Here is a 15,823-nt window from a genome sequence, read left to right as displayed (position 1 = left end):
TGGGCTCGTTGTGGACTCAGCTACTTGTGTTGGCTGAGCCCGTTTTTCTATTGGACAGAAGACAATACATCCCAATAACGTACACAATTTATCGACCAAAAAAAAAAGTACACAATTTGGGGCTCAAGGAAAACATAACTAATAACCCATGTATGACAACGACTAAAAAAAGAGAGAACTTTTTCCCCATTGCCTGCTGTAGCCGATTCTTGAAGTTCTCCAAAAAAAAAAAAAAAAACGATAGAAGTTCTCAAGGACAAGTCTTTCTCCCATCTTCCATCCTCGGATCTTTGTCTCGGATCAAGCTTTTCCAAAATAAAAACATTGGTAAAGTAACGAAGTCATTTTTTAATAAAATTAAGAAAATGAACTTATACATAATAAAAAGTTATAAATTTAAAAATAATTATAATATTATTTAACCACTTTATCAATTTTCTCATTTTAGATAACTTTTTTTTATTTGACCTGTCATCTCCTTCTCTCAACTCTTTTCTTTACCCTCTTACCCACCATATTTTATGTACTTTTTTTGGGTAATGTTATTGTACTGAAGGAAAAAAAATTTTCTCATGGGCTGAAGAAGTGTAGCACTAGAAGAGAGGTGACGTGTGTTAGTGTTGTTCCCACACTTGTAGATAGGGGTGGAAACAGGCCAGGCCAGGCCAGGCTTTACTCTTAACAGGCCTGGCCTGTCATACAGTTAATTGGCCTGAGCCTGGCCTGCAGCCTGTTATAGGCTCTTTATAAGGTACTAGGCCTGGCCTGTTATTCAGTCTGGCCTGGCCTGAAGCTTGTTAAAAGGCCTGATTTTTTTTTTTTACAAAAATAAAATTATTATTTAAAAAAATTATTTTTTAATAAAAATATTTATATGTAATATGTCATATATTTAATATTTATAAAAAAATTTTAAACTTTTAATGTATTTAAAATATATTTATAATAAAATATAATAGATTTAAAATATCTCATAATTTTGTTATAATAAATAATTATTTATATATTTAATTATATTTTAACAGGCCCAAGCAGGCCTGACAGGCCAATAAGATTAATTAGCGAGCCTGGGCCTGGCCTATTAACGTATTAAGGCTTTTAAATGAGCCTGGGCCTGTACCTATTTTATAACAGGCCAGGCCAGGTCAGGCCAAACACAGGCCAGGCTGCAGGCCCCTGGCAGGCCGCCTGGCCTTTTTCCACCCCTACTCGTAGATAAGTTTTGTGTCAAAGTAGAGTGGGTAGAATATGTCAACATCATTAATATTAATTACATTAGATTAATTTGTTTTTAATGATGATAATTTATTTGTTGGGTTTTCTAGGATATTTCTTTTAAATAAATAAAAAATATTTTATTTATTGAAATAAATAATTTGTAAAATAATTACAAAAATATGTAGTATGTCTTATCTTGTTTACAGTGTAAATGAGATAAGTTTACACATATCTTGTTTACACTGTAAACAAGATACGTGATAAATTATCACGTTTACAGTGTAAATGAAATACAATAAGACAAATTTTCAACAGCTATAAAAGGATGTGCAACCTTTGGTATTCTCCATATACATTTCATATCTTCTTCTCCTATATCTTTCTTTCAAAAAATAGGCAAAAATATCCAGTAGTAGCGGATATGTTGTTGTCTGTGTGTATCCCAATTGTTGTATGAGAAACAATGACAATGGGGTGATATTTGAGTATGATAATATGTTACTATTGTGCACTCGGCGAGTAAGTTCTTTGTTCGAGTTTAATATTGAGTAACCTTGGTGATTTAGGAGAGTTTTTCACGGAGGTTGGTGATGTTGGTGGCGGCAGATCCGCCCACTCGACCTTTGTGCAGGATGATCCACCTCTCGCACCACCACCGATTCATGTTGCTAGTCCAGTGGAAGATATGGACGTGGATGATGAAGACTCCGATGAGGAGTATGTTGCGGATAGCAACGATAGTGGTTCTTCTGAAGATGATGATGAGGAGGAGTTTGTACCAAAGATGCCAGTCGAGACAGCGGTGTGCTATGTTTTGCCTCCTCCCCCACCTGATTTCGGCGCTATCATATGTACCAAGTCACTATCATGCATTGGATCTAGACGCGATGCATGAAAAATCTCCATTTTTCAACACCGGGAAAGACGATTACAGTGGGGTGGAGTTTCGGGTCAGTCACAAATTCAAAAGCACAGATGCAGTAATGCAGGGTGTGAAGAACTACAACATTTGCAGAAGGGCTAAGTACCAAGTTGTTGAATCAGACCGATTAAAGTACCATGTGCATTGCTGCCAATCTGCAATTGGAAGTCCCTGGAGTCTCCGTGTAGCCCTCCGATAGAATCTCGGATATTGGTGAGGTCAAATTTAATTGTGGCATTTTTACTCATTTATGATTGTTATATCTGGTGTAGTTTCTGACCATGAATGTTTTATTTCGTTAGGAAGGTCCGGAAGGTTGGTGGAGCGCATACATATTTACCACTTACCATGTCCCAAGACCATCGACAGTTGGACAGCACCCTCATCTGCAATGTCATCCTGCCGTTGATATAGTCCAACCCATCTGTCAGTATCCATGTCCTACAGGGTACAGTTCAACAAAGCTATCACTTCAAACTCTCGTATAGAAAGATCTGGATGGCAAAGCAAAAGGCAATTGCGCAGATATACGGAGATTGTGAGGAGTCATACAACAACGTGCCGAAGTTGCTACAAGCACTTCAGAGTTGTTGTCCCGGAACAGTATGTGAGCTCAGGGCCTTATCTTACTATGATGGGCACCTTATGGTCCGCGACTGTAGCATGTTCGACAAAGTATTCTGGGCCTTCCCGTCTTATGTCGAGGCTTTCAAGCATTACAAGCCATTTGTTTCTATCAATGGGACGCACATGTATGGCAAATATGGTGGTGTGTTGCTTATTGCAGTGGCACAAGATGACAACAGTGTAACACCCTATTACCCAATGCCTTACCTCATACCGTAAAGGTTTGAAGGATAACAAAGTGCCATGATAGTTCTAAAACTTGTATAGTAAAATATATAGAAAGAAATATTAATACTAGAAGACCAATGAAGGAATAAAAGCTCAAAGTCGCATAAACCGGAATTACAAAGCGCGAAGCGTTCACACACGATAGCTAAATGCGTTGGCATGAAAAGATACAAAACATAATACATACATATATAACCTTGTAGATAGCTCCAGGATACATAAGGTAATAATTTAAGTAGACAAGATATATATAAGTATGATATACAAAAAGAAAATTAGTCACAGCCTGCGAAGTTTAGGCCGACTAGTCGAGAGATACAACATAGTTTTATAAAAAGCTTACTTCCTATCTCTCAAGGGTTAAAGCAAAAGCCTCTAAGGCAACAAAGTTATATAAATACAAAGGATGAGAGAGTAACTACATCAAAATAAAGCAGAATTAAAACAAAGGAGAAACTATCCTCCGCTCTGTCACTATGTCCGCAAACTCACCGGGGTGAATTTGTGACCTGCATCTGAAAAACAACAAAAATATATGGCATGAGAACCGGAGGTTCTTAGTATGGTTACAGTGCCCAATATGTAAGATATAAGGTTCCGGGATGTCAAAGGCAATCATAGAACTTCACATCAAAACAGATATATTCAAGCCTAAAGAAGTAAATAACTTAAACCATAAACAGGGTAGTCTAACTTAAGGGATTTCTAACTAATACTAATCATCGTTGTCCCACATCCTTCACCAACCTACCCTCCATGAGATCCCATCGCCACCGCCTACCTAACCTCCTCAATGCCAGTAAAACACATATAATGCAAACAAGTAAAGCACAAATAGTATACATATATAGCAGGTAAATCAACTAGCATTTAGCCATATTATTCAAATAGGCATAACTCCAGTAATCAAAGCAAGAAAGCATGTAAAAGATGCATATAATAAATGTCTATCCTATTTGGCTCGTGATATCACTTGTCGGTTCAAAATGCCAACTAACACATCCCCGGGATGTCGCCTTTCTGCCACGACCAGGGATATATTGCCCTACTCACTCTTTCTTACACCCCGTAAGTTGTAGTGCCTGGCACACTGTAAGAACCCGAGTTTTTCACGCAAAACTGTTTTAATAAAATAATTTTAGTGCCTGGAATAGATTCAAAATTTATAAGTTTTAATTTGAAAATATAAATGTGAAAATTGGTTTCAGTGAATTTTTCTAAGTCAGAAAATGTATTTTCTGCGAAAAACTGAGAACCGGCAACCGATCCGTTCGAACCGATTTAAGCCTGTCCGATACCGTGTTTTCAGAAAAAATAATATTTTGGAAAATTTAATTATTGTTTTAAAAGGACAAAAATAATTTAGAATTGAAAACTGGGCACTAATCTTAAAGGTTTTGGCCCAAAGTGGGTCAAACGGGCTAAAAACCCTAACAAATTGGACCGGGTCCAAACCGGGCCCGAGGCCCAACATATATATGCTCATTTAAAGAGCAACTCAGCCATTCCACCCCAAATTAAAAGAAAGGGGCGCTGCTGGGTGAGAGAAGGGAGGAAGAAGGTTACTATTTACCTCCTCCTTCAAAACTCCATAACTTTTTATCCGGAGCTCCGATTGATGAGCTGTTTGAGGCCACGCGAAGCTCTTGACGAGCTCTTTCTTTTTATCTAAATAAATTTGGTAAGAGCTCGCATCTCACTCCCAGTTTCGTGTCCTAAGTTTCTGCGCATTTTAGGTTTGGTTTTTGAGCAAGTTTTGTGGTTTTGCTTGTTTAGGTGATCTCTAGTAGTGGGTAATTGTTGTATTTTACCCCTACTCACGTTGGATAAGGTAAGGTTTTACTAAACCCTTGTGTTTAGTTGTTTTATGTATCTTAGGTTTTGATTTTGGTGATATATGTGTTGTTAGTTTGAGCTTTGGTGTTTGTTGGAGTTGGTTGAGGCTTTGGATCAAGTTTGGTGGTTTAGTTTTGGTGTTTGGAGCATTTGGGAATCGGCCAAGGTATGGTTTTGGTTTCCTTTATGTAATATGTAATGTTTATGGACACTTAGACTAGTTGACCCTAAGATAGGATTGAATGATATTGGTGTATGAATAATTATATGTGAATTGATGTAATTATTGGTGTTAGTGAGTATTGATGATTGGTGTTGTTGATGAGGATTGATAAATGAAGTGGTGGTGTTGTGTGGAATGAATTCAAATACTAGTAATAATGATTATATGATTTGATGAGGTTGTGGGTATTTAATGGTTTATGATGAATATTGATGTTGTTGGCTTTTGATGATTATGAATGTTGGTGAGGAATGTGCGATTTATTGTTGTTGATGAGAGATTAATGATTATTGAGATTGATGAGGATTTGTAGTGATTATTAATATTGTTGATAGTTGTTGATGTTGAGAAAATTGAGGATGAGTGTTGATATTTATTATGGTTGTTGAGAGTTGTTGGTATTGTTGATGATTATTTATGAATTGTGTTGGTTATGGTAAATGATGGTGTTGGTGTATGATGTGAAAAATTGGGTAATGATGATTTTGAGGATTGTTAATGGTTGATGGGGTTTGTTGACGTTAATAAGGGAAAGTGGAAAATGTGAATTTGGTTGGAATTGGGATTGTTGAATGGTTTAGAAAGTTGCGTGATTGAAAAAATAGTTAAAGTAGTGTGTGGTATGAGTTTTGGGTTGTTTTGGTATTGTTTGGGTTGTGACTAGATTGGTTTTAGTTTGAAAATTGGTTGAATTTGAGGTTATGAGGTTTTGGGTAAAAATGGATTTTTTATGAACTTTGTCTGATCATAACTTTTGCCTCGATTTTCAAAACTTATTGAATTTAGTTTGGAATTAAAGATTATTGAAAACCCTTCAATTTGATATAAAGTTTATAAAATTTGGAATTTTGTAGAGGAAGTTATGATCATTCAAAGATTGGTGTCGAAATCTGAAATTTTGCAGAGTTGCAGAATTTTGTGATTTCTGGTATGTGCGCACGCACAGCCTTGTGTGCACGCACAACCCTGTAAAATTTTAGACCTGTGCGGACGCACGGATCTATGCACACGTACAGGCAGGGATGGGCGTGCTGTTTGCAGCGCTAGCACAGTGTGTGCGTGCACACACCAATGAGGTTTTACAACCTGTGCGCACGCACATGTTGGGAAAGTTAATGCATGTGCGTACGCACACCTCTATGCGTACGCACACATCTTAAAAATCTTCTGGGCGTGCGCACGTACACCCCCTGTGCGTACGCACACGTCCTGTTTTATAACTTAAACTTTGTTTTTAAACTATTTCACTTTCCCAACAAGATTCTATACTTCTATGACACCATTTTAAGACTCTTGGGCTTATCTTTGGGCATTGGAATAAGGGAAAGGTCCTAGGAGATTTATTTGGGTTTTACGTTAGAAAGTTAGTGAATGGAGGTTTAGGTTTCTAGTGTATTAAGGATGAGTTAGTTGAGAGAAGAAGGAAGAGTGGTGGAATTGGTGATTATTGATAATGACTTGAGGAATTGATGAACTAATGAGTTCGAAATGGAATTAAGAACTAATGATGGATATGGAAGGAAAGTGTGCAGAGCCTATAACCCTGGCATAGCAGGTTTCTCTGCTGCATGAGTAGATGTTGTTGAAAGTGATTTGAAATGAGAAATGGTGATGTCTGGTGATGATTTGAGGATGAAGTTATTGGATTGTTAATAGTGTGCAAAGCCAATATCTCCGGCATGGTAGATTGTTCTGCTGCATGACCAGTAGTTGTTGATAGTGTGCAGAGTCTATATCTCCGGCGTGGCAGATTGTTCTGCTGCATGACTAGTTGTTGTTGAGAGTATGTAGAGCCTATATCCCCAGCGTGGTAGATTGTTCTGCTGCATGATTTGTTATGGTTATTTCCTTCTCTGCTGCATGAAGTGTGCGGGGCCTATATCCCTGGCGTAGTAGACTCCCTACTACATGAGTGTGCAGGGCACTATATCCCTGGCATAGCAGAAGAGCTGCTGCATGAGTGCGTAGGGCACTATATCCCTGGCGTGACAGAAAAGGCTACATCCGGGAGGATGTGTCGGGTTGGCATTTACGGACCGACAAGTGATATCACGAGCCAATAGGATAGACATTCATCGCGTGGAGGGTAGGTTGGCGAGGGCTATGGGATACAGCGGTGTGATTAGTGTTAGTTAGAATTCCCATAAGTTTAGATAACCCGGTTCATGGTTTAAGTTCGTTATATATTTATTTACTTTGTTCTAAGCTTGAATATCCGTATGTGATGTGAAGTTCTAGGATTGTCTTCGGCGTCCCGGAGCCTTACATCTTACATCATTGGGCACTGTTACCATATTGAGAACCTCCGGTTCTCATTCCATACTTTGTTATTTTTCAGATGCAGATCGTAATCTACTTCGGTGAGATTGCGGATATGGTGACAGAGCAGAGTATGGTTCGTTCCTTGTTTATTTCTGTTTTACTTATGTCACAGTATTATCTCACCTTTTGTATATTCAACTTTATGGCCTTAGAGGCTTATTTGAGAAATAAGTTGTATAAGCTGTTTTAAATTCCAAAACTCTGTATTGTTCTATTTGTAACTAGTCGGCTTAAACTCCGCAAGCTGCGGCTAGTTCTCTATGATTATAATAATATTGTATCTATATATATGTTTCATTCTTTTACATCTAAACCTTGTGTCTTGTGTGTTAGCTTCGTGTGAACGTTTCGCGCTTTTGTAAATCTGTCTTTGAATTTATTCCTTCATCAGGCTTCTAGAATATATTATTTCCTTATATATATATATATATGTATGTATGTATGTATGTATAAGCCTTAAAATTGTCGTAACCCTTGATTAACCTTTGCTTTACGGCTAGAGGTAAGGCTTAGGGTAATTGGGGTGTTACACACACTCTTTTGGGTTATAGTGATCGAGTTCACTTTGGCGACATAGAAGGTTATGCGAGTGGGAGACTACCTCAGTCCTCACATCTCAATGTAGGCGGGAGACTGCCTCGGCCCTTATGCCAGCACCGCTACCTCGACAAGCAGGAGACTGCTACAGCCCTTTCCCAAGGTGCATAACAACTTACCAATTCAATGCATGTCACGTGAACAGGAGACTGCCACAGTCCTCACATCTGGACGTAGGCAGGAGACTGCAACAGCCCTTACAATGGAGAACAATGCATATCACAAACACATACTCAATCTGAGAGATCACTGCTCATAGCACAAGTCCGCATATACTCATCTCATTAACCATAATCATTTATGTTTATCAATTCATTGTCACCTCAACACTCCGCCCAGACACTCAAGCTATTCCATCCACAGAACTTCCCAAGCCTAAGTCACCGTCTTCTAAACTTATAACAGAATTTCATCAATTTGATTCACTAACTCACCTCTATTAGTCTTAGGACCTAATTACTAGATAGAAATCTTAAACGGTAATTAGAGAAGTTTAGAAAGCTAAAGAACCCTTGAAAAAGTGAAAAAAAAAACAAATTTTTAGCAAAACAGGGGTTTCACATACACGAACCCCTGCCCCGCGTACGCATAAGTCAAAATTTGGGCATCCTTGTACGCGTCACCCTGTTCGCGTACGCGAGTGTTAAAAACAACCTAGAGTGTTTAAAAATCTATAAATTGTTAACTGTTAACTAATTACCCCTGAAAGAACAGCGAAGAAGAGCGAAGAAGAGTGAGTCAGTGAGTGACTACTGAATAGTGAATAGTGGCATATACTTTAACTGTTAACTGATTCAACCACCACCTTCGATTCTTCGATTCATCAATGTTTGCTGCTAGGAATCTGCAGAAGCATTGCTTCAAGTCGCTACCTTCTCTCCTTCAACTTCATCCCAATCTCTACAAGTATGTCTTTCTTCTCTAATTCTCTCTTTTTTTTTTGCGTTTAAATAATGAAATTCAATCTATACCCAATTCTGTTTCAATTCAAAGTTTATAGCTTTAGCTGAAATGAGGGTGATTTCTTTGTTACCCTCTTCCAACTTTAGTTGTTTAGCAACAGTAGCTTTTTCTTGCTGTAGGTTTGAATTTGATTGGGGATCCCTTTTGTTTTCAATCCCACCAGTGACCGAGGTCTGTGTGTGTTGTATAGTATAAACAAGAAATTGAATTTATTTGTTGTTAATTTAATAGTGTTTCTAGTTTTCTGTTAGCATAGGGATGCTATTTTATCATTAGTTAAGATTCCTTTGTGATTCTGATTTTTTTTTTCTTTTCTTTTTCTACTCAGAAATGCTGTAACTTTAGAACATGCACAGCTGCACATATCAACCAACATTATTCAAGTTCAACCACATGATAAAGTTACTTCGAAGTATTCTTCTATTAAGACATTCAACCTGTTCTACTACTGTTACTACCCAGACAAGTGTTTAAAAACTCAACCTGGAGCAAGTGGAATAATCCACTACTGCTGCTACTACCCAGGCATCATAATCACTAATCTGGAGTAAGCGGGATAAACCACAATCCTTGCTACTGTCCAGGTATCTCGATCACTGACCCGGAGCAAGTGGGACAAACCACAATCCTTTCTACTGCCCAGGTATCTCATCCAAAAATTCTTTCTCAACATCATTTCAATTCATGATTCACTGTATCATCATCATTTCCACACTTCCTCAACAACAAATCATTACTTCAAAACCTTTCTTCACTAGCAAGTTAACTTCTCCTCTAAGTTTACCCCTCTACTTATGATTAGGAACTAAATTTGGGACTTTAGAGGGTAACTATAGATGTTTGATGTTAGAAAATAAGTTAAAATCACAAAAATCCACTTTTTCCAAAAATAAGGGTTCTGCATACGCATGCCATGTTTCGTGTACACAGGGGTGTAATTTGCTGAACTCGCGTACGCGATCCTCATCCGCATACGCGAGCCCCTCGGACAGGGAAGATGTCCCGCGTTGTGTGGTACTTGCCCGCGTACACGAGCCTGTAAGATATCCCTTTCACGTACGCATGTGCATGCTCGCGGGACGTCTGGACAGAGCCTAAAGTCTGCGTCACGTGTGTATTCACGTACGCGACTCTTCCTTTTTCTTAAAAAACTGGTAAGTTGTAGAATTTCCAAAATTTGATACCAAACTTCAAACGTGCATAACTCTTTCATTTTAAATGATTTTTCATCCGTTGTTCAAATGGTATAAACTTCACAGACCCAATTTGTATTTAAAATAAGTTCAACAAAGTTTAGGGTCCGAAAGCAAAGTTATGATTCTCCGAAGTTCCGTCAAAAATTAATTTTTTCAAAGAAATGCCAAACTTCTATTTTTACCAAAATTTCATTTAAAAACCAATGTAACACTCCACAAAACAACCCTCATTGTGCATAAACAAGTCCAGAACCATACCATCTTCTCCCCACTACACCGTTTACTCAATCATATTTATTTTCACTCCAAACAACCCAAAAATCAATTCAACATCATAATTTAACATCATCATCAAACACCAAAATCATACTTTCAACAAAATCATCAATCATTAACTCATTCTCAAAATCATTCAATATTTCCATCAAAGTTACTAAACATTAACATGCTTGCACATTCCAACCTATACTATGGTCATCTAGCCTAAATTTTCACATGACATTATATATTATCTATGAGAAACCAAAATCATACCTTGGCCGATTCCTCCCTAATGCCAAAGCACCACAAATTTCTCCATTCCTCAAGTGTCCAAAGCCCCGAATCCTCACCGAACGAAAACCCAACCTCCACGGTTTGCTTTCTAATCACCGATATCACCAAATTTGTTTCCAAAACATATATCTCACTCTAATTCCACATAAATACCACAAAATCAAAAAAGGTTTTGATAATTTAACAATTTCACAAGGGTTAGAGGTTTCTCACCTTGCCAACAGAAATTTGTAACAAGATCTGGCAAGTCCACAAAGCTAATTTGATCCTAAACATCAAAATTCAACAAAATCTCAACACAAAGGCTTAAGATTTTCGAAAATGAAAGGTGAGCAGATGGAAAAGAAACTGAGGCTTACCTTACAAATTGTTCAGTGGATTTTGTAGAGCTCGACGCGGTGATTGCGTGGCCGTAAACGGTGTGACGATCAGAGCTCCAGATTGAGAGATAAATGGGATTGAATGCAAGGTTAGGGTTTGGAGTTCCTCTTCTTCCCCTCCAAGTTTCCAGCGTGAGTTTCATAATGAGAGGAAGAGGTGGCTGAAGCCACTTCATTAAAGTGGTGTTTGGGTTGGGCCTTGGGCTCAATGTGAGTCCGATTCAACCGGTTTGGCCTATTAGCCCGATTTTAGGCCAAATTCTTTAAAAGTAATGTTAAAATTCATATTTTAATTATTTCTACTTCATTAAACTATAAAATTAAATTTCCTAATTTCTTTAAATAATAATTAATTTATTAGTTAATTAGTTACTAATTACTCAGAACTTACAATTGGCAATGAATGAAAATCATTTCTTCTTTTGCTTGATAATAATGTGCATCATCTTTTCTTTGTTAGGCTTGATTTGATGTTGGAGGATATTCTTTAATTATAGATGATATCCTTAATATATTGCTTGCTGAATAATTAGCCATTGAATGCTTTTCAATATTGATGCCATTAAGGCTTGGTGTGGTAAAGCTTTTTGAAGAGGTATTTGCACTTTTCAATAGAACAAGCACCTTGTTTTGTGTTTGGTAAATTAAAGAGCTTATGTGCTTGTGCTTGAAGCTTTCAAAAAAGTTAGGGATGCTTTTGGAAGCACCAAAGAAAAAGCTTTTTAAAGTTGGCTTGTGCTTATCAAAATAAAAAAGTTTCATATAATATCATACATTAATTAATATCCAAATTTAAGTTTTACATTAATGTCTATTATAGTTTTTTTTTTTTTAATTTTAAAAGCTATTTTACCAAATAAACTTGTTGTTGCTTGTGCTTATTAAAATCTATTTTTAATTTAATTTACTAAACATAGATGCTATAATTTTTAAAAAACTATATTTTAAAAGTTAGCTTTTATAAATTACTTTTAAAAAGTAAAGATTTTACCTAACCAAGTTTGAGACCTGCATCACTCATAATAAAAAATTTAGGATAACATATATTCTATGAAATATTTGTCATCATAAAAAAAATGTTAGATTACCAATGCCTTTTTTTCCTATATTTGTCTTGTATTTGAACCAAAACAAATAAATTTTTCTAACTTTTTCTCAAAAATACTATATTCATATCTCATATGTGTCCAACACTTGAAAATTCCAATAATCATAAACAAAAGGAATTTGCCTACATTTTTTAAGAAAAATGTTATATACACTACTTTTCAGTACGTCTTTTTTTATATATACCTTTCAGGTTTGGTGAAAATATTATTTCCAAAAAAAAATCATAAAAAATGAATAATACTACATAAAAGAAAAAGAAGCGAAAAAAGCTCATGATGAGTTACATAAGAAAAAAAAAGCTTTCACATAATTTAAGGAACACTTGAAACTTCAATTACCATTCATCGAAAGCTTCTTTCCTACTCTTACTCTTGTGATTCCAAACACCAATGTCGTTTTTACGACGTAGAAAGCCAACTTTAACCCCTTCATCTCCTAATTCAGACCACAACAATGATGATAGCGACGTTGACAATGATAAAGAGAGAAAAACAATAAGAGAAGAGAAAAGGAAGAATACGAACACCCGATGGTCATGTTTGGATAATTGTTGGTGGTTTGTAGGTGGTGTATGCACAGTATGGTGGTTCCTTCTTTTCCTCTACAATGCCATGCCAAGATCGATACCACAATATGTAACGGAGGTTATCGCCGGACCGATGCCAGACCCTCCGGGCATCAAACTTGCGAAGGAAGGACTCAAGGCTAACCATCCAGTGGTCTTTGTTCCAGGCATTGTCACCTGTGGCCTCGAGCTTTGGGAAGGTGAATCATGCGCTGATGGCTTATTTAGGAAGAGGTTATGGGGTGGAACCTTTGGAGAATTGTATAAAAGGTATTGTTATTCCTTTTTGAAAGAGTGCTTGTTAAAAACAAACAAATACTAAAATATTATCTTAGCTTTCTAAGAGATTTTATGATAAAATGACTTTTCAACAATAACTTTTGGTAATTAGGATGTTATTTCACTCTTTTCAATGTTTGAATATCAAAGTTATGAATTTGTTGTTAGCTATGTCAAATCTGCATGTTTATGCATTAATTTAGTATATATAATTCGCATATTTTAACTTATTTAATATTTTTGTATTCAAATTCATAGGTGAGACTATAAGAGGACACTGAATGGTTAAGAAAATAAAAATGTAGTGAATTGATCTATCAAACAATATGAATTATAATAGAAAAGTCATATAAAATTTTCTCTTAAATGCATCATGACTATACACGTTTTCATGAATAGTACTAGTATATTACCACTCTACTTCAACTTACTATTTACTAGGCACAAACACGACATAAATCAAGTTAACAAGATTTTAATAACATTCTAGTCACAAGTTGTAATGTACATAAAGTACTATCTTTTGACATAATTTAATAATGATATCGTTAATCATATATTTTCATAATTTTCAATCTCAAATAGAAGGAAATATTTTATTTATAACTGAAAAAGATATAACTTTAAGTTAACTTACTAAGATTAATATTGAGTTAATTGATGAACTATTACTTATATCAACTTGATTGTCTAGTATTAAAATTTCTCTTATAAATATGGAAGATCTATTTGAATAATAGTAGGTGCAAAATTTAAGGAGTTTGATTGATTGTTCATGATTGATCTACAACACCTTTTGGAATATTTGGAATTTTCCTTATAAAAATTTGTTGCTGAGTGACAATACATATATGCTGTTTCAAGTTACTTTGAGATATGACTAGTTTATGCAAATTAAATTTGACTGTAGTGATATGTATGTTGTAATAGATAATTTAATTCATTTTATTATATTCAGACCACTATGCTGGGTGAAGCACATGTCACTAGACAATGAGACAGGACTAGATCCTCCTGGAATGAGAATAAGGCCTGTATCTGGCTTAGTGGCAGCTGATTATTTTGCACCTGGATTCTTTGTTTGGGCGGTTCTAATTGCTAATTTAGCACGTATTGGGTATGAGGAGAAAAACATGTATATGGCTTCTTATGATTGGAGACTCTCATTTCAGAATACAGAGGTAACTTTGAGTAATTGTTATCATATTTTTCCAACTTATTTACAGTTGATATATCTTAGTGAAGACTAAGCTATTAAATTAGTACCTAAAAGATTTTGGCAGACTACGCAAATTAAAAGAAAGAAATTTTAATGTGTTTCTATCATTTATATTTGATAAAATCGTCTAACTGCAAACTAGCTTCTATTTTTGTTAATATAATTTTTGAAGTGAATAGTTAAAGTGTGACATGTACCTCCATAAATGACATATTTGGAGGTTATATTGATGGTACCTATTTTGATATAGAAAGAAATGTATAAAAATTACAACAAGAGTAAAAGTGAATGATAAGTTATCTGAATTTTATTATTTTTTAAATAATATATTGTTCCATCATCAAATATACCTGCTTTGTGTATGTTATGTATATTGGTATTCTGTATGTGAATATTGACCTGCGCATTTACATTAACAAAGAGAAAATAAGTTTAAAGTTAGACCATTTATTTATCAAACACTCACAATCCTTTAGCAACCACGCAAGAAAACCTTTTTACTTTTGGAATCCTTTTTGTAAACACCAAAATTTGCATTTAGTGATTTACTCTTTAATGAATTACGGAGTTTGACAGCTATAATTGTGTTGCCAATTTGAGTTATTTTTTTACAGGTTAGAGATCAAACCCTAAGTAGGATGAAAAGCAATATAGAACTCATGGTGGCTACAAATGGAGGTAAAAAGGTGGTTGTAATTCCACATTCAATGGGTACATTGTACTTTTTACATTTTATGAAATGGGTTGAAGCACCAGCACCAATGGGAGGAGGGGGTGGTTCTGATTGGTGTGCCAAACATATTAAAGCAGTAATGAACATTGGAGGACCCTTTCTTGGTGTTCCAAAAACACTTGCTGGACTTTTCTCTATGGAAGCCAAGGATATCGCTATTGTCAAGTATGTATTTAAGCTATTCTATTATGTGGTTCTTTGTTTATGTGTTTCTTTTAATTCATATCATACTTTTTGTATATTTAACGATTATAGAATCTCTAACCCCATCTAATGGGCCAGTTATTTGGTTAAACTCTCTATGGATTTAAATATATAATAACAATTGGTGCCTTTATTAAGAAGTTAGATTTAAAAAAAATTAGCTATAGGTTATATTAAGTAGTTCATGTTATCTTAATGAATACTTATATATAAATTTTTTTAGATCGTTCGTACAATTTCAACCCAAACAGGAAGAAACAAAACTTAGATTCATGATCAATAAAGTAAAAATGACTATTGCTAATGTTGATAAAGTGAGGTCATTGGCATTACCTTAAAGGAGTCGCCAATGTCAAGAGTCTCATATTATAGAAATAAGTAGGATTAGTGTGGTACTTAATTCATAAACTTCTCTCATATAGTGAATTAATCTTTTGAATTGTATTCCTTTTGTGGGCTTAAGTAATAATATAATTATGTAAAATATATTGTGTGTGTGCCAACTTGTGCATACACTTTCACTTGAATTATTTTAAACATTTAATTTTGTGTTTTATTTCCTGTCAATGAAACCTTTGTTGATGAATATGGAGATCTAGGTATTGGTCAAAAGTTGTTATACCAACAGCGACGGAACCAAGGGGGC

The 15,823-nt window shown here is 35.5% G+C and overlaps 1 protein-coding gene across 1 annotated transcript in view; it reads left to right on the top strand.

Moving 5' to 3' along the window:
• The window catches only part of LOC107634440 (phospholipid:diacylglycerol acyltransferase 1-like), an 8,568-nt gene continuing 5,311 nt past the window's right edge, over positions 12,567 to 15,823 (top strand). The window contains exons 1-3 of the mRNA XM_016337945.1: positions 12,567 to 13,012; positions 13,980 to 14,202; positions 14,855 to 15,138. Of these exons, the coding sequence (XP_016193431.1) occupies positions 12,567 to 13,012; positions 13,980 to 14,202; positions 14,855 to 15,138 (953 nt within the window). The remainder of the gene's footprint in view (positions 13,013 to 13,979; positions 14,203 to 14,854; positions 15,139 to 15,823) is intronic.

The sequence above is a fragment of the Arachis ipaensis genome, chromosome B03 (assembly GCF_000816755.2).
Source record: "Arachis ipaensis cultivar K30076 chromosome B03, Araip1.1, whole genome shotgun sequence".
Lineage (NCBI taxonomy): Eukaryota > Viridiplantae > Streptophyta > Magnoliopsida > Fabales > Fabaceae > Arachis > Arachis ipaensis.
The sequence above is the reverse complement of the archived record's forward strand: the minus strand, read 5'-3'. Positions and strand labels throughout refer to the sequence as shown.